Genomic DNA, 18,834 nt, shown 5'->3' on the forward strand with positions numbered 1-18,834 from the left:
CTTAGACCATACCACATTGTTTTAATGATTGACACTTTGTAGTATACTTTGCAATTTGGTACTGCCAGGCCATCTTCCTTCACATTTTTAAATCATAAGTTCATTTATTTGTTTATTCTTCCAGATGATTTGTTTTTATTTTATAACTGTGAAATTATTCTTTAGTGGTTTGATTGATATTCTTTGCTTTCTCAGTAAAAAGAGATTTCCCTTCTCATTTTGAGCACTGATTCAGCTGAGGGACAGTTTGACTTTTTTTTTTTTAACAATTATCCATGTCACTTGGATATCCAACTGCTTCCTATCTTTTCACTTTCTTCGTTTACAGGTTCCTCCCTTCCATGTACTTATGACTCAGAACTTCATCTTTCTTATTTTTCCTCACATAGAATACTCCATCTCCCTGATCCCTGCCTTTTCACTGACTCGGATGATCTGCATTTTTATCTCTGCTTCTTGGCTTCTCTAGCTTCCTTTAAGTTTCAACTAAAATTACAGCTTTTCTACAGTAAATATTTCTCAGTTCTTTCTTCTTCTCCACCACTGCTAGTGGCTTTCCTCTGGAATTCTCTGCTGTTGACTTTATATACTTTTTTTTTGGCTAAATAGTTGTTTGCTTTTTGTATCTCCCATTAAAAAATAAGTTCCTTGCAGTTAGGATTGTTTTGTTTTTATCATTCTTTGTCATTCTAGCACTCACCACAGTACCTGGCATAAAATTTATTCATATTTTATTTAATACAATTTATTTATTAACCATTTAATAAATACTTATTAACCTAATTTCCAGGATCACGTGGTTAATTAGTGTGTGGAGTTACAGATGAATCTATTATATTACTTCCAATGCCATACTGTCTAAATCAAAGAGTAGAGATTAGAAAAGGAGAGACCAGGAGGAGATTATTACAATAGTCCTGATGGGGAAGATAGGGCTTGAAATGAGGAAGAACCTCAATGACGGAAAAGAAAAGGATAAATAAAAGATTTTCAAACTGTGCATGGGAAGTAGAGAAAGAAAAAGAGATAGTGTGGTGTTAAGGTTGTGAACCAGGATCTTTGGAAAGATGGTAGCATCCACGCTGAGATTGAAAGTTTAGTCATCCAAGATTTTAAGGAAAACAAAATAAATCCAGTTTTGTCAAAGTAGATGATAAGAAGAAGATAATTTTGAGGGACATCCCAGGCAGAAAATTGGGGATTGAATTTTTTTAAAAGGATCATTAATTAATATTTCTATATAAGAGAAAATTGTTAGATATAATATCACAGCTGGCTTTAAAGAATAAATAAGAGTCTATATTCAACCAAAGTAGTAAACAAACATCCTCTGCAGTTAAGAGCAGAAATCAATGATTGATAAAGATGAAGAAACATGAAGATGATTAGGAAAAATCCCTTGGAAGAGATTATAAGACTTCTACTATAATTACAAAATGAATTAATCTCTCATGAGAAACAATAATGGTTTATTGAAAATTATATTTGGAATGAAGATAAATAATAGAGTAACAAATCCAAGAATATGAGTAAGAAGATGAATTTTCTATAAAAATATTAGTTCTTTTTTTGTTATTTTCTGATAACATTTCTATTTAGAAATCCCATGCAGTTAAAATGGTTGAGGGATGAAGAAGGATAGGAATATTAAGATACAAGAGTTAGAAAATAAAAAAAAATGTCTGTTTAATACCATTAGCATGATTGAGCTATGACAAAATTTTAATACTATGAGATGTTCTGGTTCTTTTTTGTTTTTAATCAAGAAAGTGCTCTTCTTTCACTCCATTGCCTACTAATTAGTTGTGTAATACAGCCATGGCACTCCTGTGTTTTCTTTTTACTGCCCTGGATGATATCCCTTTTCAGTTAAGAATAGACTAGTGCTTTATTTACTTGTGGTTCTGTGCCTGATGTCTTAATGTCTCACCTCCATAAAGACTTTCACAATCAATCTTATGGGAAACCTGCTTTTGCCAAAACTACACACATTTAATCTTTAAATAGAAACCTGTATTACATCAAATATTAACATAAGAAAAAAATGATCTTGTCTAATTCTACAGACCACCTCCAGTAAGCGAACTTGCACCGATAGGGACTCCAGTTGGTGTTATCAATGCAGCGGCCATCAATCAGAGTATCGTATATTCTATTGTTTCAGGAAATGAAGATGGTAAGTGAATCTTAAGAACTGGATGCTTACTAAATATAGAAATTATAATTTTAAGGAAATCTAGAATATATAAAAACATACAATATCTGTGGATTTAATTATCACTGTGCTATATAATGATTCAAATTATTTATTATTATTTATATATCATGATATATAATAACGAGCTATTAGGGTTATCTATTAAATTCCACAATATCCACACTTATATGTAGAAATATATGTTACAAATACACATGGATCCATTTATTAAAGTATATTCAATACAGACAAAAGAAAGGAAACATGTTAGAATGGATAGAGAGCCAAGCTTAGAATCAAGACCATCTCAGTATAAATCCTGCCTGTCCCATTGGATGGGCAGATTATGTATCAAGTCGGTATCTCCAAACAACTCTCAAAGACTACTGGCAAAGTAGCATCGATAGCAAAGACTATCGATGCTGATCTGTGTCTATTGAAGGAGTGTCTATACTGAGATTTCTCTGCACAGATAAGATCCCAGTCTGACTCCAAGCCTCACCCCCCCCAAAAAAATGTACATATTTCCATAATGAGAATGTACTTTCACAAATATGGATGGATGTTTTTACTTGGATGTTTTGCAAAATGCTTTGCCTATTTTATTATATCCTCTGATCCTCAGAGCAATTCTGTATCCTAAGTATTATCATTATTTCCACTTTACAAGAAAACTGAGGTTCTAATCAGTGACTTGCCTCTGGTCAGATGGGTAGTAAATGTCTGAGACACTGGGCCTGAGGATTTCCCGACTCTCAGCCTTCTTTTATACAAGCACCTTCCCAGCATCATCTCATAAAGCAGCTTGGCATTGACACTGGACTCTGCCGCCCTTGGAGTCAGAAAAACCAAGGCTTAAATCATGTCTCAAATAATTATGGGCTGTCTGACCCTGGGCAGGCCATTTAACCACTCTCAGCCTCTTTTCCTCTTCTATAAATTGAGGATAATGATTACACCTGCTTGCCAGGGTTGTTGTGAGGATCTGATAGGCTAAGGCAGGCAAAGTTCTCTAAGCAGTTCTTCCCATGTTATGTAAATGGTCATCATTATTCTACTGCTTCTTCTAAATGTATTCTAAGCTCCAGCCAAATGGGGGAATCATAGATTTAGATGGAATCTCTGTGCAGTGCAGCTCCTCATTTTATAATTTATAATTATAATTTTATAATTTGGAAACTGAGGCCCAAAGAAGTCAAGCTTTTGTTTGTGAATGCACAGAATGTGTGTCTAGGGTAGTGTTTGAAATCAAGCCTTCCTAACTCCAAATCCAGAGCCCTCTTCCCTGCACTACTGAGCTGTCTTTTCCTTGAACCTTTCACTGCCCCATGCATTTGTTGAATCATTTTCCAGAGTGCTCTTTTTTATCTCAGCATTTTAACATTTGCCTCATCTTGCAAAATCTTAATCCAATGCTACTTCCTCTATGGAGCCTTCCTGAACCTCTCAGATTAAAGGGACCCTCAGTCCTTTGAAATTTTGGAACAAGTCAAACATCTCTTCCATTAGACATGCTCACATTCTATACTTTTACACTGAATAAATAAGATGATGGGATCCTAAATGTAGAAATCAAAAATATTTGAGACCAGCTGATCCAATCACAATTTACAGATGAGGAAACTGAGGCTTAAAGATATCCTCTGCCTACAGTTCTTGAATGCAGCAAACACATCTTTAATACTGTCTCTTTACATACAGATCTATATGTGTGTATCCATATTTTTAGGCAATGTATTTCCATACATGCACATGCTCATAATTCATTATAATTCAGGAAATGTAAGCACTCCATTATGGTTACTTCCTGCACTACTGCAGCTCTCAGTCACCCTCTAAATTAGTTATTGATAGTCTGAGGAAGAAGACAAAAATATTTCTGTCCCTCAATCAACTTGATATTGAGAGAGTGAACTGATGACACACCTGGAGTCTGTCTCTGCACCCATTCTCAGTCTTCTGAACTTGGCAAGACAGAATCAGACTCATGCTTCACTAGAATGGCCTTTGGAACTGAAGGTCACCCCCACACAATGTGAAGAAATCAGACTTTTGAATATGTTGTCATCCAAATGTATAGACTTTTGTATAGGGTGACATCCATCCAGATGTGTATGGATTATTATTCCGAATTAGAAAAAATATAATAAACAATTTTGAACCATCAAATGATTATATTTGGGCAGATCTTAGAACTGTTGGTGTTTTCAGTTAGGTTCAAAAAAAGCTTTACATTAGACCTGAAAACCTGAAATTTTCTAAAAGAGAAATGTTGCAGCTATCTAGGATTCTATTGATATGTGTGGTCTCTGCTATTATATATAGTACAATCCCTTCATACACACACACACACACACACACACACACATACACACACACACAGAAGGATGAGCTGTGATTGTTTTGTGAACTTTAGGTATAGCCCCCTCTAGCCAATCTGATGACTAGCCTCTCCAAACTAAATTCGACTAATCCTTGATGATTTATATACCATATGCCAGAGCCTTAGCTGCTTTCTATGAATAGCCAGAGGTTTCATTCCAGCAGGAGAAGCTTTCAGAAGTCCAGGTCACCCATACTTCCCAATAAGACACTGAAAGAGGACTTGGAGTGGGGGTGGGGGGAATGCAGGCTCTTCAATGTTGAATTTATTTTAATTCACTTATAAAAGATATAAAGATCTGGAGTGGTATTTTAAAGGAATGGAGTGTTTTTTTAAATCACTGGAGTGATTTTTTAAATGATCAAAACATTAACTAAATGAATGGAATTACAATGATTTCTACCTATTTTTAGAAAGAGTATAAATTGTTTATGCCATGTTCTACATTATGATACTGGCTTACATCTTTTTTAGATTTTGTAGACTGATCTCCCTTCCTCCCTCTCTGTTTCTCTGTCTCTGTCTCTTTCTGTCTCTGATCTGTCTTTGTCTCTGTCTCTCTGTTTCTGTCTCTATCTCTGTCTCTGTCTATGTGTGTATGTCTATCTGTTTCTCTTTATCTCTTCCCTCCTCTATGTGTGTGTCTGTCTTTTTGTCTCTGTCTCTCATGTTCTATCTCTTCTATCTAACTAAGTATTTTTCACCTTCTTTATTTAGGAAAGATAAGATCTCTGTTATTCATCTAACATTTCTATCCATTTGTCTGTTTATCTTTCCATCTATCTGTCTATCTATCTCTCTCACTCTCTCTCCTCCTCCTCCTCCTCTCTCCCTCCCTCCCTCAGTCTCTCCCTATCTTCCTCTCTCTCCCTCTCCATTCTCCTTTCCTATCTTTTCTCTCTTCTTCTTACTCTGCCTTACTTTTTTTTTTCCTTGAGGGTTGTCCAATGTCTGTGATTTTATCTGTGGGGGGAACTTCAGTAGGAAAAGTAAAATTTGTTCTCCACTGAAGCAAATTTACAACTCATTTATAATTTAAAATCTTAGTTGCCCGAAGATATGAAAAAAATTAAATGATTGGTCTAGAATGAGGCACATCGTTAATATTTGTGATACACGATTTGAAATGAGGTCTATTGGACTCCAATGCTAGCTTTCTATGTACCATGTCCTGTAGCCTCTCACCCTTCTCATAAATAAAATCTTCTTTTCCCCCATTTTCCATAAAAATATATTCAGTGTGTGCATTCTTGAACATTTTATTAAGCACTTCTGTACATAACTGTACAGTGCAAGGTGAGGCCAGTGAATCAATTAACTAACATTTATTCAGAGCTTATTCTGTTTCAGCCAATACTAAACACTGGAAATACAAACATAAGCAGAAACAAAAAAAGTCCTTACCCTCCATGAGGGTAATATTCTAATGAAGGATGACAACACATTACAGAATATTAAGAGGGGGAAGACAAAGGTCTGAAAGTATATGGTACAAGGGCACAATTGAAAATGTGCAGAGTCAAAAGCGCAACCTTGAGAGAAGTCAATGATGTTGTTGAACTGGATATTGTCTTTAAAACTGGATCTTTGAAAGAAAACAAACAATGAAAGAAAGGCCAAGGGTACTTCCAATGTGAGGAATCAAGGGGTGAAATTAAAAGAGTGATGTCATGGAAAAGAAAGTTCATAATGTCAGGAAGATCATCTGCACAGGGAGGGAGGTTGAAATACTTTGAATTATCTTAAGAGAGAGAGCCTGAGTACCAAAGACCAAATTGTATGCTCCTCCTTCCTGTTTCTTCTTTTTTTTTTCTCTTTGAAACATCATACTGGTTATCTAAGAGCCAAGTACAAGTTTTCTACTAAATCATAAATTTTGAGCTGGAAGAGACTTTTTTTTAAACTTCCTTGATAAGGAAACTGAAGTTTCAATAGGCTACACAGGTACAAGGCAGTAAGTGATGAAGGAAGGATTTAAAACTCACAAGTCTCTAATTTATAAGTAAAGTAAATAATGTTAAAATCACGTAAAGAAACTCGCCTTAGGTTGAGGTAAAGACTTAGGAATTTTGTTTTATATTCCAGATCATTTTGGTATTAATAATGTCACGGGCGTGATCTACGTCAAGTCACTTCTTGACTATGAAACAAAGACGAGCTATGTACTCCGAGTCCAAGCCGATTCCTTGGAAGTGGTTCTGGCCAACCTGCGAGTCCCTTCTAAAAGTAAGTTGTGTTTGTTTCTTCTTCAATAATTCTATACTAGAGTGAATTTTGAGTCTTACATATGAATAAAGAAACTGAGAGAGAATTAGCTACTTTTTCTTGGTAACAGAGGAAATCCAGACTATATCGTTGATTACTGCCAATGGAAATGCTGGTAAAAGAAGATTGACTGTTGCCTAATTTACAGTCCCAGAATGCAATGCATCTGAGCCTCTAAGTGGAACTGACAAGACCTTCACACATAATGATTCACATTCATACTTCATTATGTGAAGTGAATAAGGAGGATGACCACCATGTCCTTGACTTAGATACTGATCTCTTGACAGGTTAAGTGACTCATTGTCATAAAGATAATAAGTGCTAAAGGCAAAAATCAAACTCATGTTTCCTGATCAGAGTTATGATGAAACAGATGGTGGTGCTTGTAGTTCAGAAGATCTAAATTCAAATCCAGCCTTAAACACTTAGTAGTTGTGTGATCCTGAGCAAATCACTTAATCTCTGTTTTTCTGAGTTTTTTCATCTGTTAAAAGATAATAAGAGTATCTAGACACAAAGTTGCCATGAAGATCAAATGAGATAATATTTGAAGAATATTTTCAAACTTCAAAACACTATATCAATGCTAGTAATGGATAATTAGAAGTATGTTGTTTTTTAGATCCCAATCTCTCTTTAATCATATTTGTTTTATTTTCTGACTTCATAGAATAGAGCCAGAACACTCATAATAGTTGTGGTAGTATTATTATTAGTAATGGTGCTACTAGTAATAGTAGTCATAAAAGTTATGGTCGTGGTAGTGGTAGTGGTAGAAGTAGTAGCAATACTACTATTATTACGACCTCTTTTCCCACAGTTACCATTATAACTACTATTACTACTATTAACAGCACTATTACTACAACATATACATATACTACAACATACAACATACACTACTATTATCATGACTGTTACTACAACTACTATGAAGATTATTATTACTAGTAGCATCACTATTACATAGCATAGATGACTATGACTACAACTGCCACAGGTAGCACTGTTCTACCTACTATACTACAGCTAGTAATAATAGTATTACCACCACTAGTATCACAACTACTATAAGTATCACTTCTACTATTCCATTTTATCACTATCACTCCCACCACTATGACTATTAAAACTATCACTAATAGCATTACAATTCTTCCTCCTACTGCTACCATACTATCTTAACAACTACTTCTACTATTATAGCTATTAATATTACTACAACTACTACTTTGATTGCTACTAGTAACACTACTACCCTGTTACTATAACTACTATGTCGACGACGACGACTATGACGACGACTACTACTACTACTACTACTACTGATACTATTGCTACTGCTATTACTAATGTTTCTACTATTTCTACTCTGAGATTTCCAGAAGGTTTGGATCTTTAAAACAACATTTTTTAGCACATAGTAGAGAGTTAATATTGCTAATTGAATGACAATTACTGTGCTCATGGTAGAGGTCTTTAAACTAAAGCTAGATTATCACTCCTCAGGTGTGCTGTAATGTTTTGTTTGCTCCTATTTTATGGCTTGAAATAAAAGGGTATTCAGCCATGAGCACAATGCCTGAGGAGGACTAGGACTGGGTTTATTATGGGATTACTTATTCTACTCTATTTCTTAACCCCACCACTGATGGTCCCAGGAAGAAGTAATTCAGCCTCAAATTAAAGATTAAAGCAGCACTGTGCTAAAGTTCAACACTGAAGAAGAGACCTGGGAAAGACTTAAAAAAATTTAAAAGGCCAAGATTTCCCACTGCATCTGGGCTATCTCCAGTCACTCTGATTTATATCTGGCCACTGCACCGAGATGTCTCTGATGGGAAATGTGAGGCAGGTGACAGCACAGTCTTCCTTCACTCAAATCCGATTCACTTGCATTTCATGGCATCCCCTCCCTGAAGTCATGCTCCTCTCCAAAAATGAAGGAAAACTATGCACAACAATGGTCACAAGGAAGGAGGAAAAGCCATGAGGCAGCGGGGGAGAGGGAAGAAGAAAGAAAAGACTTTCTCCTGCCTTTTTCCTTATATTGAAATTTGGGGCAAAACTCTGGCTTATGCAGTGTTAATTGTATCCCTTGTTGTTTTTTGTTGTCACTTGTTTCAGTCCTTCATGAGTCTTCATGACCTCTAGATAAAGATATTGGAGAGGTTTGCCATTTTCTTCTTTAGTTAATTTTATAGATGAGGAAATTGAGTCAGAGTTAAATGATTTGCCTGGAGTCACACAGCTAGCAAGAGCATAAGGCTGCATTTGAATTTAGGTCTTCCTAACTCCAGGCCAGGCATTCTATCATGAGTTACTTCACTGTCCCTAAAACTATATGTAAAGCCCTCATGTAGATACATGATCAGTCTTGTCGAACTCTTCATTTAGAGTTTTCTTGATAAAGACACTAGAATAGTTTGACATTTTCTTCTCCCTCATTTTACAAGTGAGGAAGTGAAACAAAGAGAATTAAGTGATTTATCCTGGGTCACATAGTATCAGTGGGCAGCTTCAAACTCGTGAAGAGTCTTCCTAATTGAAACCTAGGATTCTATCCACTGTGCCCCCTGCCCAATCATAGTTCATAATAAAAAGTCCAGTACACTTTCCAATGTCCTACACTGACATATGCATTACCTGCTTGAATTCTCCATGTACTGGAAGCAAAGTGTGGATATATCTACTCAGTAAAAAGAAACAAGGAATTAAAATTTGGCTCATGACATCAATGAAGAAAATAACCAGTGAGTATGTACTTCTTGGTAATATAGATGGAAATAGATGCTCCCAGATTACATGGCTCCAATCCAGTCATCCACAAGCATTTATTATTCCAGTCTTTAATATATTGAAAAAGCTGTAAAGAACAGAAATAGATAAGAAATGAATTCAAGCTTTCCATGGCTAAGTTGATTTACTAGTGTAATTGGAGCATGTTTTCAAGATGGCCCCACTAACCAATATAAATGCATAAAAGAGAGGGATGAAGGAATGCTAAAGTTTGAGGAAGGAGATTTTTCATTTCTTTCAATCCAGGAAAGCTTCAGGGAGAAGGTAGAACTAAGCAAAATTTTAAAATGGGCAGGATTTCAAAAATGAGGTGGATGGAAGCCATTTTCCTAGGCATGAGCAATGATGTGAGCCAAGGCACTGGTGAGGGAAAGCCCACATTTCCCCAAACCATGGGTAACAGAGATAATGAAAAGGAGAGCAGTATAAGGTAAGGCTAGGGTGATAAGTTGTTTCCAAAGTGCAAAGGATATTGAGTGACAAGCTTATGGAAAGAACTACTTGATAATGGGGATTCACTGGAGGTTTTTCTACAGCAGAACAGATCATCATTAAGGATTTATCAGACAGAGGAGCTTGAAATGGAGGAAATAAACCAGAGATTTAAGATGTTACTGAAAGGATTCCAAGAGTTGAATGTTTGCTGAAATAAACAATTTACCAATTTATCAACAAGAATTTTTTTTTTCAGTATATATACCAGGCACCATACTAAGTGCTGGGGGGAAGGGGGCAGGAGAAAAGTGAAACAGCCTCTTCTCTCAAGGAAATTATGTTCTGCTGGGTGGAACTAGCATATACAGAAAAGGAGGTACAAAACAAAAAGAGAAATAAATTCCAAGTGCTTTCAGGGTGGCATTGACAGGGTGGGGAAAAAATCATTGGAAAAAATCTTTGAAGGGATTCTATGAGATAGATAGTAACATTAACCTCAAACTAAAAAGCATTAAGAAAGATCCATAAAGAAATTGTCCCACACCAAACTCTACTAAGTTAACCATGTACGCCAAACTGTACTGAGTTAGCCATATGGGTAAATATATCATGACTTTGGAGCAAGAGATAGAGGCAGTGACTACACAAGAGAAGCATTTAGAATGTAATGAGATTGATGACAAAAATATGTAAGGACAGCAGATCTACGAGACGTGAGTTCAGTTTTCATCAGGCCCTAGACTAACAGCCCAAATATCCATACTTCCTCCCAGACCCCAGATGTTCTGATTGGTAGATGCCGAAGGTGGCACTCAGTAAACACCTGGAAAAGAATAGCAACAGCTGGGACCACAAGGATCTAATATGTTCCTCTTCAAGAGCTGGGTTGAAGCATATTGACAGAATTGCCTAGAATATTTCCCAAAGGCACAGGTATAAAGACCATTCTGCAGTCTGATGACACTTTAACATTTTATCAAACTTAAATTCTCCCTAACTGACTTTAGGATAGCCAGGGGGAAAACATAATAGGTGGGAATTGAGACAGAGTAAAGGAGAAAGCATTGGTAACTACATATATCAGTCTTTATTTGTTCAGAAAGACAAGAGCTATGTGTCTGTTTCATAGTAGGTATTTAATAAATGTTTGCTGAAGAGATAGATGGATGGAATTAATGATGGAAGCTAATTCAGAGAGAAAAGAAACAGGCAAAAAAAATCAGACTTCAATATAGGAATATGTGATTATTTGATAGTCACATATTCCTATGTTAATAGAGTTAGCTCAGTATTTGGATTTTCTGAATGTATTCACAGGCTGATAAGAAAGGAGCTGTCCATCACAAATACCATTTATGAGAGAGTGTTGATATAAAATCTTCACCTAAATACATCAAGTAAAGTATATAAAGGAAAATTAACTTATTCACAAAAAGAATTAGAAAATCAATAACAGCACAGAATTTCAACATTCTGCTAATGGAATATGATCAATCAAACACTAGGCAAAGAAGAGAGAAGTTAGACATTTTAATAGAGTGCTATAGAAAGTAAATTTGATAGACATCCAGAGAGATCATTGATTTGAAAAAAAGAGAGGTATGCCTTTGTTCTGCCAGATAGATAAAAACATTATGTTTTAGGTCAAAGACAAATTCAGAGAGAAATATAAAATGCTACAATTATGTGCTATATTGTTTTAAAAATAATTATAAAAATGAAAATGTTATCAAAATATATATGTTTACGTAAACAATAAAAATGACTTGTAGGATCCTGTTTGAATTAAAGAACAAAACATTAAAAATAAATTATAACGAAAATGATTAAAACATAAATGCAGAATGTGAACATTTATGGTATGTAGCCCAAACGATACTCAGAGGCAAATGTTTATCCCTAAATATTTATAGTAGCAAGAAAGAAAATGAGAAAATTAATGAGTTCAATTTGCAGTTAAAAACTAGTAAATGAACAAATGAATATATCGAAAGCAAGCAGGATAGAATTTAGGTAAGAGAAACTATGAATGTGACAGAGAATAAAGGAATAATTAAAATGACAAGCATGTTTTTTTTAAATATTAATGAAATTGATAATTAGCAAACATATCCAAAAGAAAAAAAAAAGAAGCATGAAATAATTAACATCAAAATGATAAAAAAGAAATCCCAAGAATGAAAAATAGTGTTTTTAAAACTATCATATGGGAACTTTGAATTATATGACCACAAAAGAAAATTACTGAATTGTGTGTGCCTATTAAAAAATTACAAAAGGTCTACTTAGTGCAGCACCAGCCCTTCAACCTCCCTAGCAATCAGCTATGGCCCCCAAATCCCCAATAATCATCTCAAAGAGTTGGCATTGAACTTGGCACCACTTATTCCCACATGGGATTCTTCCAGCATGGGAAAGTGAAGATCTAATGACCAAGGAAACAGGACTATCCCAATGTACATTGTCTTCACCAATATAGAACATTTAATTGGTAATGTTGCAAAGAATCAACTTGCAATGAACCCCACCAACATTTATTTTTTGGTGCTGAACATGTAGTTGGTCACAGGATAAATGATGCAATTGTACAGTCAGATATAAATCACAGACCTTTTACAGTTGTGAATGATGGAGTCAGACCTGAGGTCCAAGTCAACTACAAAGGAGAGACCAAAAGTTCTATCCAGAAGAAATATCTTCCATGGTCTCGACCAAGATGAAAGAACTTGCTGAAGCTGACCTAAAGAAGACTGTTACAACTGCTGCAGTCACAGTACCAGCCTATTTCAATGATTCCTAATCTCATGCCACCAAAGATACTGGAACTATTGCTGGTGTCAATGTACTGCAAATCATCAGTGAACAACTGCTATTGTTATTGCTCATGACTTGGACAAAGAGATTGATGCTGAGAGAAATGATCTTTGATGCTGAAGATGGTACTTTCAGTGCTCCACTTTTACTACCAAAGATGACATTTAGAAAAACAAATTATAACAGCTTTTTTATTTTACCAAATACATGCAAAGATAGTTCTCAACATTCACTTTTACAAAGTCTTGTGTTCCAAAGATGCCATTTTTGAGGTCAAATCCCCAGCTGGGACACTTACTTGGGTGGATAGGACTTTAATGATTGCATGATCAACCATTTCATTGCCAGGTTCAAGTGAAAGCCTAAGAAGGGCCTTAGTGAGAAAAAGAAATCTGTTTGCCATGTATGTTCACCTTGTGAATTTCCAAATTATATTCGCTCTTCCAGTACCAAGGCCAACATTGAAATAGAATCCTGTGAAGGTATTGACTGCTATATATCAATTGCCAAAACCTATTTTGAAGAGTTGTATACTGATCTTTTCTGTGGCAGACTGAACTCTGTGGAAGAGGTCTTTAAAGACATCAAGATAGATTAATCATGGACTCATGACATTGTCCTAGTAGATGGTTCCACTCACATCCTCCAAATCCAAAAGCTTCTCCAAGACTTTTTCAGTGACAAGGAGCTCAACAAAAATATTGATCCTGATAAGGCTGTTGCTTAAGGTACAGCTCTTCAAGATGTCATTTTATCTGGAGAAAAATCTAAGAATGTGCAGGACTTGTCACCATTGGACGTCACGCCTCTGTCTCTTGAAATTGAAATGGCTGATAAAGTTACCAACAGTTCTGAACAAGCATAAATCCATTTTTGCAAGGCAGACGTAGACTTTCCCTCCCATTTGGACAATGAGCCTGGTGTGCTTATTCAGGTTTATGAAGGTGAGAGAGCAATGAGAAAGGATAACAGCCTGCTTGGCAAGTTTGAATTTATAGGAATCCTCCCAGCATGCAGGGGTGTTCCTCAGATTAAAGTAACATTTGACATTAAAGCAAATAACATCTTCATTGTTTCTGTTATGGATAAAAGCACAGGCAAGGAGAACAAGATCATCATCACCAATGATAAAGGTCCTCTGAGCCAAGAAAACATTGAACATATGATCCAGAAGGCTGAGTGAGAAATACAAGGCCGAGGATGAAAATAGAGAGACAATGTGTCTTATGCATTCAACACGAACGTTACCAAAGAAGATGAAAAGCTTCAAGGCAAAATTGGTGAAGACAAACAGAATATCCTTGACAAATATAATGAAATCATCAAATGGCTGGATAAGAAGCAGATGGCTAAGAAGGAAGAATTTGAGCAACAACAGGAAGAATTGGAGAAGGTCTGCAATCCCATTGTTACTGAACCATACCTGAGTGCAAGAAGTATGTCTTCTGGGTTCTCAGGGGGTGGACCAATCCCATCTGGAGGGGCTTCTTCTGGAATCAACATTAAAGAGGTCAACTAAACACAGTGGAAGAAAGAGCATTCCATACAACTTTGAAAAATTTGAAGGACTCAATTTTGTAGCTATAGCAACAGAAGTTTAAAGTGAACATATAAAATATTGTATAAATCTAGGCATTCTGAATACTTGAATATGTGCAGAGAGAAAAAATGAACATCATCAAACTTTATCAGTATTGTAAACAAATGGAAATGCAATTCTTGTCCTGAAGAATGCAACCATTTAAAATTGGCACCTCAAAAATACAAAATATTTGATAACAAAACCAAAAAATAAATAACCAAAGTGAATTGATTTCAAAAGTATTCAGCAGACCATTTAATTAACTTCCAAATAAAAATATCAGGATGAAATGAATTCACGATTATATACTTTCAAATATTCAGATTGAATCATCCCACTAATGCAAAACATTTTCAAAAATCATAGTATCACACCTCATTTTCCATTTATGAAACAAATATAACACTCATTCCCAAACCTAGAAAAGATATTTCAGATAATGAAAGTACTGTGCCAATATAATCAATGAGCATTTCCACAGAACTATTAAGCAAAACAATGGAGAAGAGATGTTAACAAGACCATTTAATTTTCTCCACTAAATATCTGGTTGGCTGTAACTTTTCACAAGAAACTATTAATAAGGCTACTTCAGCTTTGCTCAGTGCCAGCATTCTTTTCAACTAAGGATCTTTGCAGGTAAAATAATAAGGGACTTAATAGACTGAACACCTCCAAATAAATGTACAAAATTTGATCAAGATGAAGAGATATTCAATGAGGACTACCAAGTACTTGTACTATCAAGGGAAATCTAGGAATTTGTAGTGCGGCACAAACTTAAAAAGTTATTAAAATGGCTCATATAAGAATATTAATTATTACTGAGATGATTAAATATGAAACATAACAAACGCACTCTTTTCATTAATATAATATTAAAAACTGGAGAATTTAGAATCAATTGAATAAAGTAAAGATATTTAGCCTGAAGAAGAGAAACCTTAAGCCGGACTTGATAACTATAAGAGTAGTTTCAGATTGTCATGTGGAAAAGGGATTTGAAGTTGTTCGATTCAGATTCAAAGAGTTGAACAAATAGCAATAAATGGAAGGAAAAGATGGACAGGACTTGCCAATGTTTAAGCTATCCCATAGTTTCATGGGTTTCCTTGGCAAGACAAAGTCTTCCTCCTTATTGAAACTATTCATAGTCTTGCTGATGCCTTGGGTAATAGGAATTATGATGGCCCCACTCTTTAAGGTTATGGGGTATTACATTTACATATATAAACCCATATAAGATTTTATAGGGATTTCAAGAATATTGTCTTTCCATCATCTCAAACTCACATCACTTATGTTCTCTACCTTTTGAAGGGCCAATGAGTAGAACTCCACTGCCATTTAAACACTTAGTTTTGCATTAGCTTATACAAATAAATATTTCTTTGAAAATCACACCAAGAACCAACACACAAATATTTTCCCCAACATCTCAAGGGTATTCTACTCTCCAAAAGTCTCTGGAGATGGCAGAGGCTTAGGCTCATAGCTCATCTTAATTCCTAAATAGCATTAGTTTTGATGTCCACTAATCTAATTCTGAGATCTCTGCTTTTTAGAGTTTGTCTTCTGGGCAGTACCAAAATCCCAACCTGCAATCTTGGTCTCTGGAAACTCCATCAGGAAGGTTACTGGGTTGTGAACTCAACTTAATATAATTAGAACTAAAATTATTAAGACTATAATTCTTTTTGAATTTCTGAAAACCACATTGTCTAAGGTGGAAGAGATGATTTTTTTTTTCCTGAGATAATTGGGGTTAAGTGACTTTCTCAGGGTCAGCTAGGAAGTATTAAGTGTCTGAGATCAGATTTGAACTCAGGTATTCATGACTTCAGAACTGGTGCTCTATCCACCTAGTTGCCCCAAGAGATGATCTTTAGCATCTTATCCCCTCCTCACCACTACCACCATTCCTCCACACACACCTTCTCCCACTGAATTGTACCTCTGGCTGTGAATGAATATTTTTTACCCTCAGACACAATGAAAGAGCTAGGATGTTCTCAGTCAAATAACTTTAAAAAACAGACATTTCTGGCTTTGTAAGTCAATAAAAAGAGTCTATTCCCAATCACATAGTAAGTCAGTACAGATCATTACATGTCTAACAATTTTTCTGTCTCTCTAGCACCTCCCACTGACTGACTCCATTTCAGGTCATCTGAGAGTACACCAAAACCACATTATACTTTGTCATATAAATTGAGATAGGGGGTTGGAGTTACTCAGAGATCTGTTCCTGAAAAACTTTCCATTTCTAACAGTCTATTGTTCCATAATCAGAAATTTGAGGAAATGAAAGTTAATAGTAGAGGAGGACTAGTTAATGATATTTCAGTGCCTTTCATAGAGAAAAGGCTTAGTGGATCATACTATAGAATAGGGATTAAAATTGTTCTTCTTTATCCTGGTGAACAATGGAGTGAAGTTGGATATTACAACATGGCAGATTTTAGCTCAATATTTTAGCTCAAACAACACAAGTGCTTGGAATAGAGATCATTTGCCAAATACAGATTTTATCACTTATTGATGATAAAAACACATTTGTTTTTAGGATGAAAATAGTATGTTGATATCTAAATACACAAAGCTATAACTTGCACTTATTATTTGAACATAAAAGCTGATGTTAAGACAAAAGAGTGAACAACTCGATTCAAAGGAGAGAACAATTAGCAAAATTCAGGAATGATCTTTTCATGTAGAGCATAAGCGTAAAACACAAAAAGTTGGTTTGCTTAAGGTAGAAAGTCTTGGTCCCTTGTGATATGAAAATCTTCATTGCGCTTTGATTCTTGATGTGAAATTTAAGACTTTACTGTTCAAAATGTATTATAATTCATTAAGGACAATGAACGCTCTGGAATCAAGGCATTGTCCATTAGTCAAACAAATAATTAGCTGACTTTGTTTGCTACAGAAACAGAGTTTAATTCATTAATTTTCTAATAGTCCTTTCCTGCTTTAAAATGAGGTCTCATTTATTTAGAATCTAATTTTGACACACATGTAACCAGGGAATGAGAACATAATGGGCTCTGGAAAAAAAAGGCTCAGTATTTAACTACAATTGCTTTCAAGAGAGTCTTTTCATCAAATTACTTTTGAGCTCCAAACTTCATTTACCTGTATTTGATTTGATTTTGTTTTGTTTTATTTTTTTTGCCTTATAATATCTTTTGAACCTTAACCATTACCCAGTTACTCTCAAACACTGAATCCATTTATGTAAAGGAAAAAAACTGAGGAAAATCAACTTACAAAGCTTTTCACTACTTGGACACTTTTTACTTTTCCAACATTCTTACACTTTACTGCCCTCCATCTGTTCTCCAGCAATACTGGCTTTCTTATTCTTCCTCTCACATAAGACTCTATCACCAGTGTCCATGCTTCTGGACGGGTCGATCTGCATGCCCAGAATGCATTCCATCCCAATGTTTAACTCTTAGAATTCCGGATTTCTTCTAAGACTCATCTCCAGCCCAATTTCTTCCAAGAGACCTTTACTGATCTACTGTTTTGCTAATGCCTCTCTTCCCTCTCTCTTGGCCTCCTTTCCTCCCTCTATGCACAAGTGTATCAGACCCTTCCTACAGATATTCTTAGCATTTTCCCCTCTTTTCCACCTCTGAACCCTCTCAAGATATATTGGGGTTTACTGGTTAGATTTATTTCTTAAGGACCAGGCCTTAAATCAAAACCAACCTGATTCTCATTGACCACCAATAGGTCCAAGGCCAAGCCCCATTTGGTCATTATTTGGATCCTGGTTGACTCAGATTGAATGTAAATGGCCAGAAACCCTGAAGATTTTCTCTTTCCAGATTCATTCATTCATTCAATCATTCATTTAGGTTTTTTTGGACTAGGAGATTCTTTTCCTCAATTGTTACCTAACTATAATCACTGAGATTTGTTGTAATTTAAAAAGGCCAAGGTTTCCCATTTCATTTAGGGTCATCTCCAGTCTTCCTCATCTATATGTTGCATTGCACCCAGATAGCTCTAGAGGGGAAAGTGACAATCCTTGCACAATCCTCTCTCATTTAAATCCAATTCATCTGCATGTCATGGCATCACGTCCCTTACATCATGGTCCTCTTCAAGAATGAAGGCCAAACCACAACCTTTCAAAGATTTTCTTCCTTCTACTATGGTTCTATTTTTTAGTTCTGATTTATATATGTTGTCTCTTTCATTAGAAAGTAAACTCCCTGAGGAAAAGAGCTATTGCTCTTTTTTTTTTTTTCCTCTTTATCCCCATTGCTTGCTTAGGTGCCTAGCACTTCGCAAGTACTTAAAACATGTTTGTTGATTGAATGATTGGTAGAATGACCATGT

The 18,834-nt window shown here is 35.5% G+C and overlaps 1 protein-coding gene and 1 pseudogene across 1 annotated transcript in view; both read left to right on the forward strand.

Annotated features, from left to right (window-relative positions):
• PCDH15 (protocadherin related 15) overlaps nucleotides 1–18,834 on the forward strand; it is an 859,006-nt gene that overhangs the window by 723,848 nt on the left and 116,324 nt on the right. Inside the window, exons 23-24 of the mRNA XM_051973865.1 lie at nucleotides 2,067–2,176; nucleotides 6,666–6,806. Coding sequence (XP_051829825.1) covers nucleotides 2,067–2,176; nucleotides 6,666–6,806 — 251 coding nt within the window. The remainder of the gene's footprint in view (nucleotides 1–2,066; nucleotides 2,177–6,665; nucleotides 6,807–18,834) is intronic.
• On the forward strand, nucleotides 8,143–14,415 carry LOC127552305 (heat shock cognate 71 kDa protein-like; annotated as a pseudogene).

The sequence above is a fragment of the Antechinus flavipes genome, chromosome 2 (assembly GCF_016432865.1).
Source record: "Antechinus flavipes isolate AdamAnt ecotype Samford, QLD, Australia chromosome 2, AdamAnt_v2, whole genome shotgun sequence".
In the NCBI taxonomy this organism is placed as follows: Eukaryota; Metazoa; Chordata; class Mammalia; order Dasyuromorphia; family Dasyuridae; genus Antechinus; species Antechinus flavipes.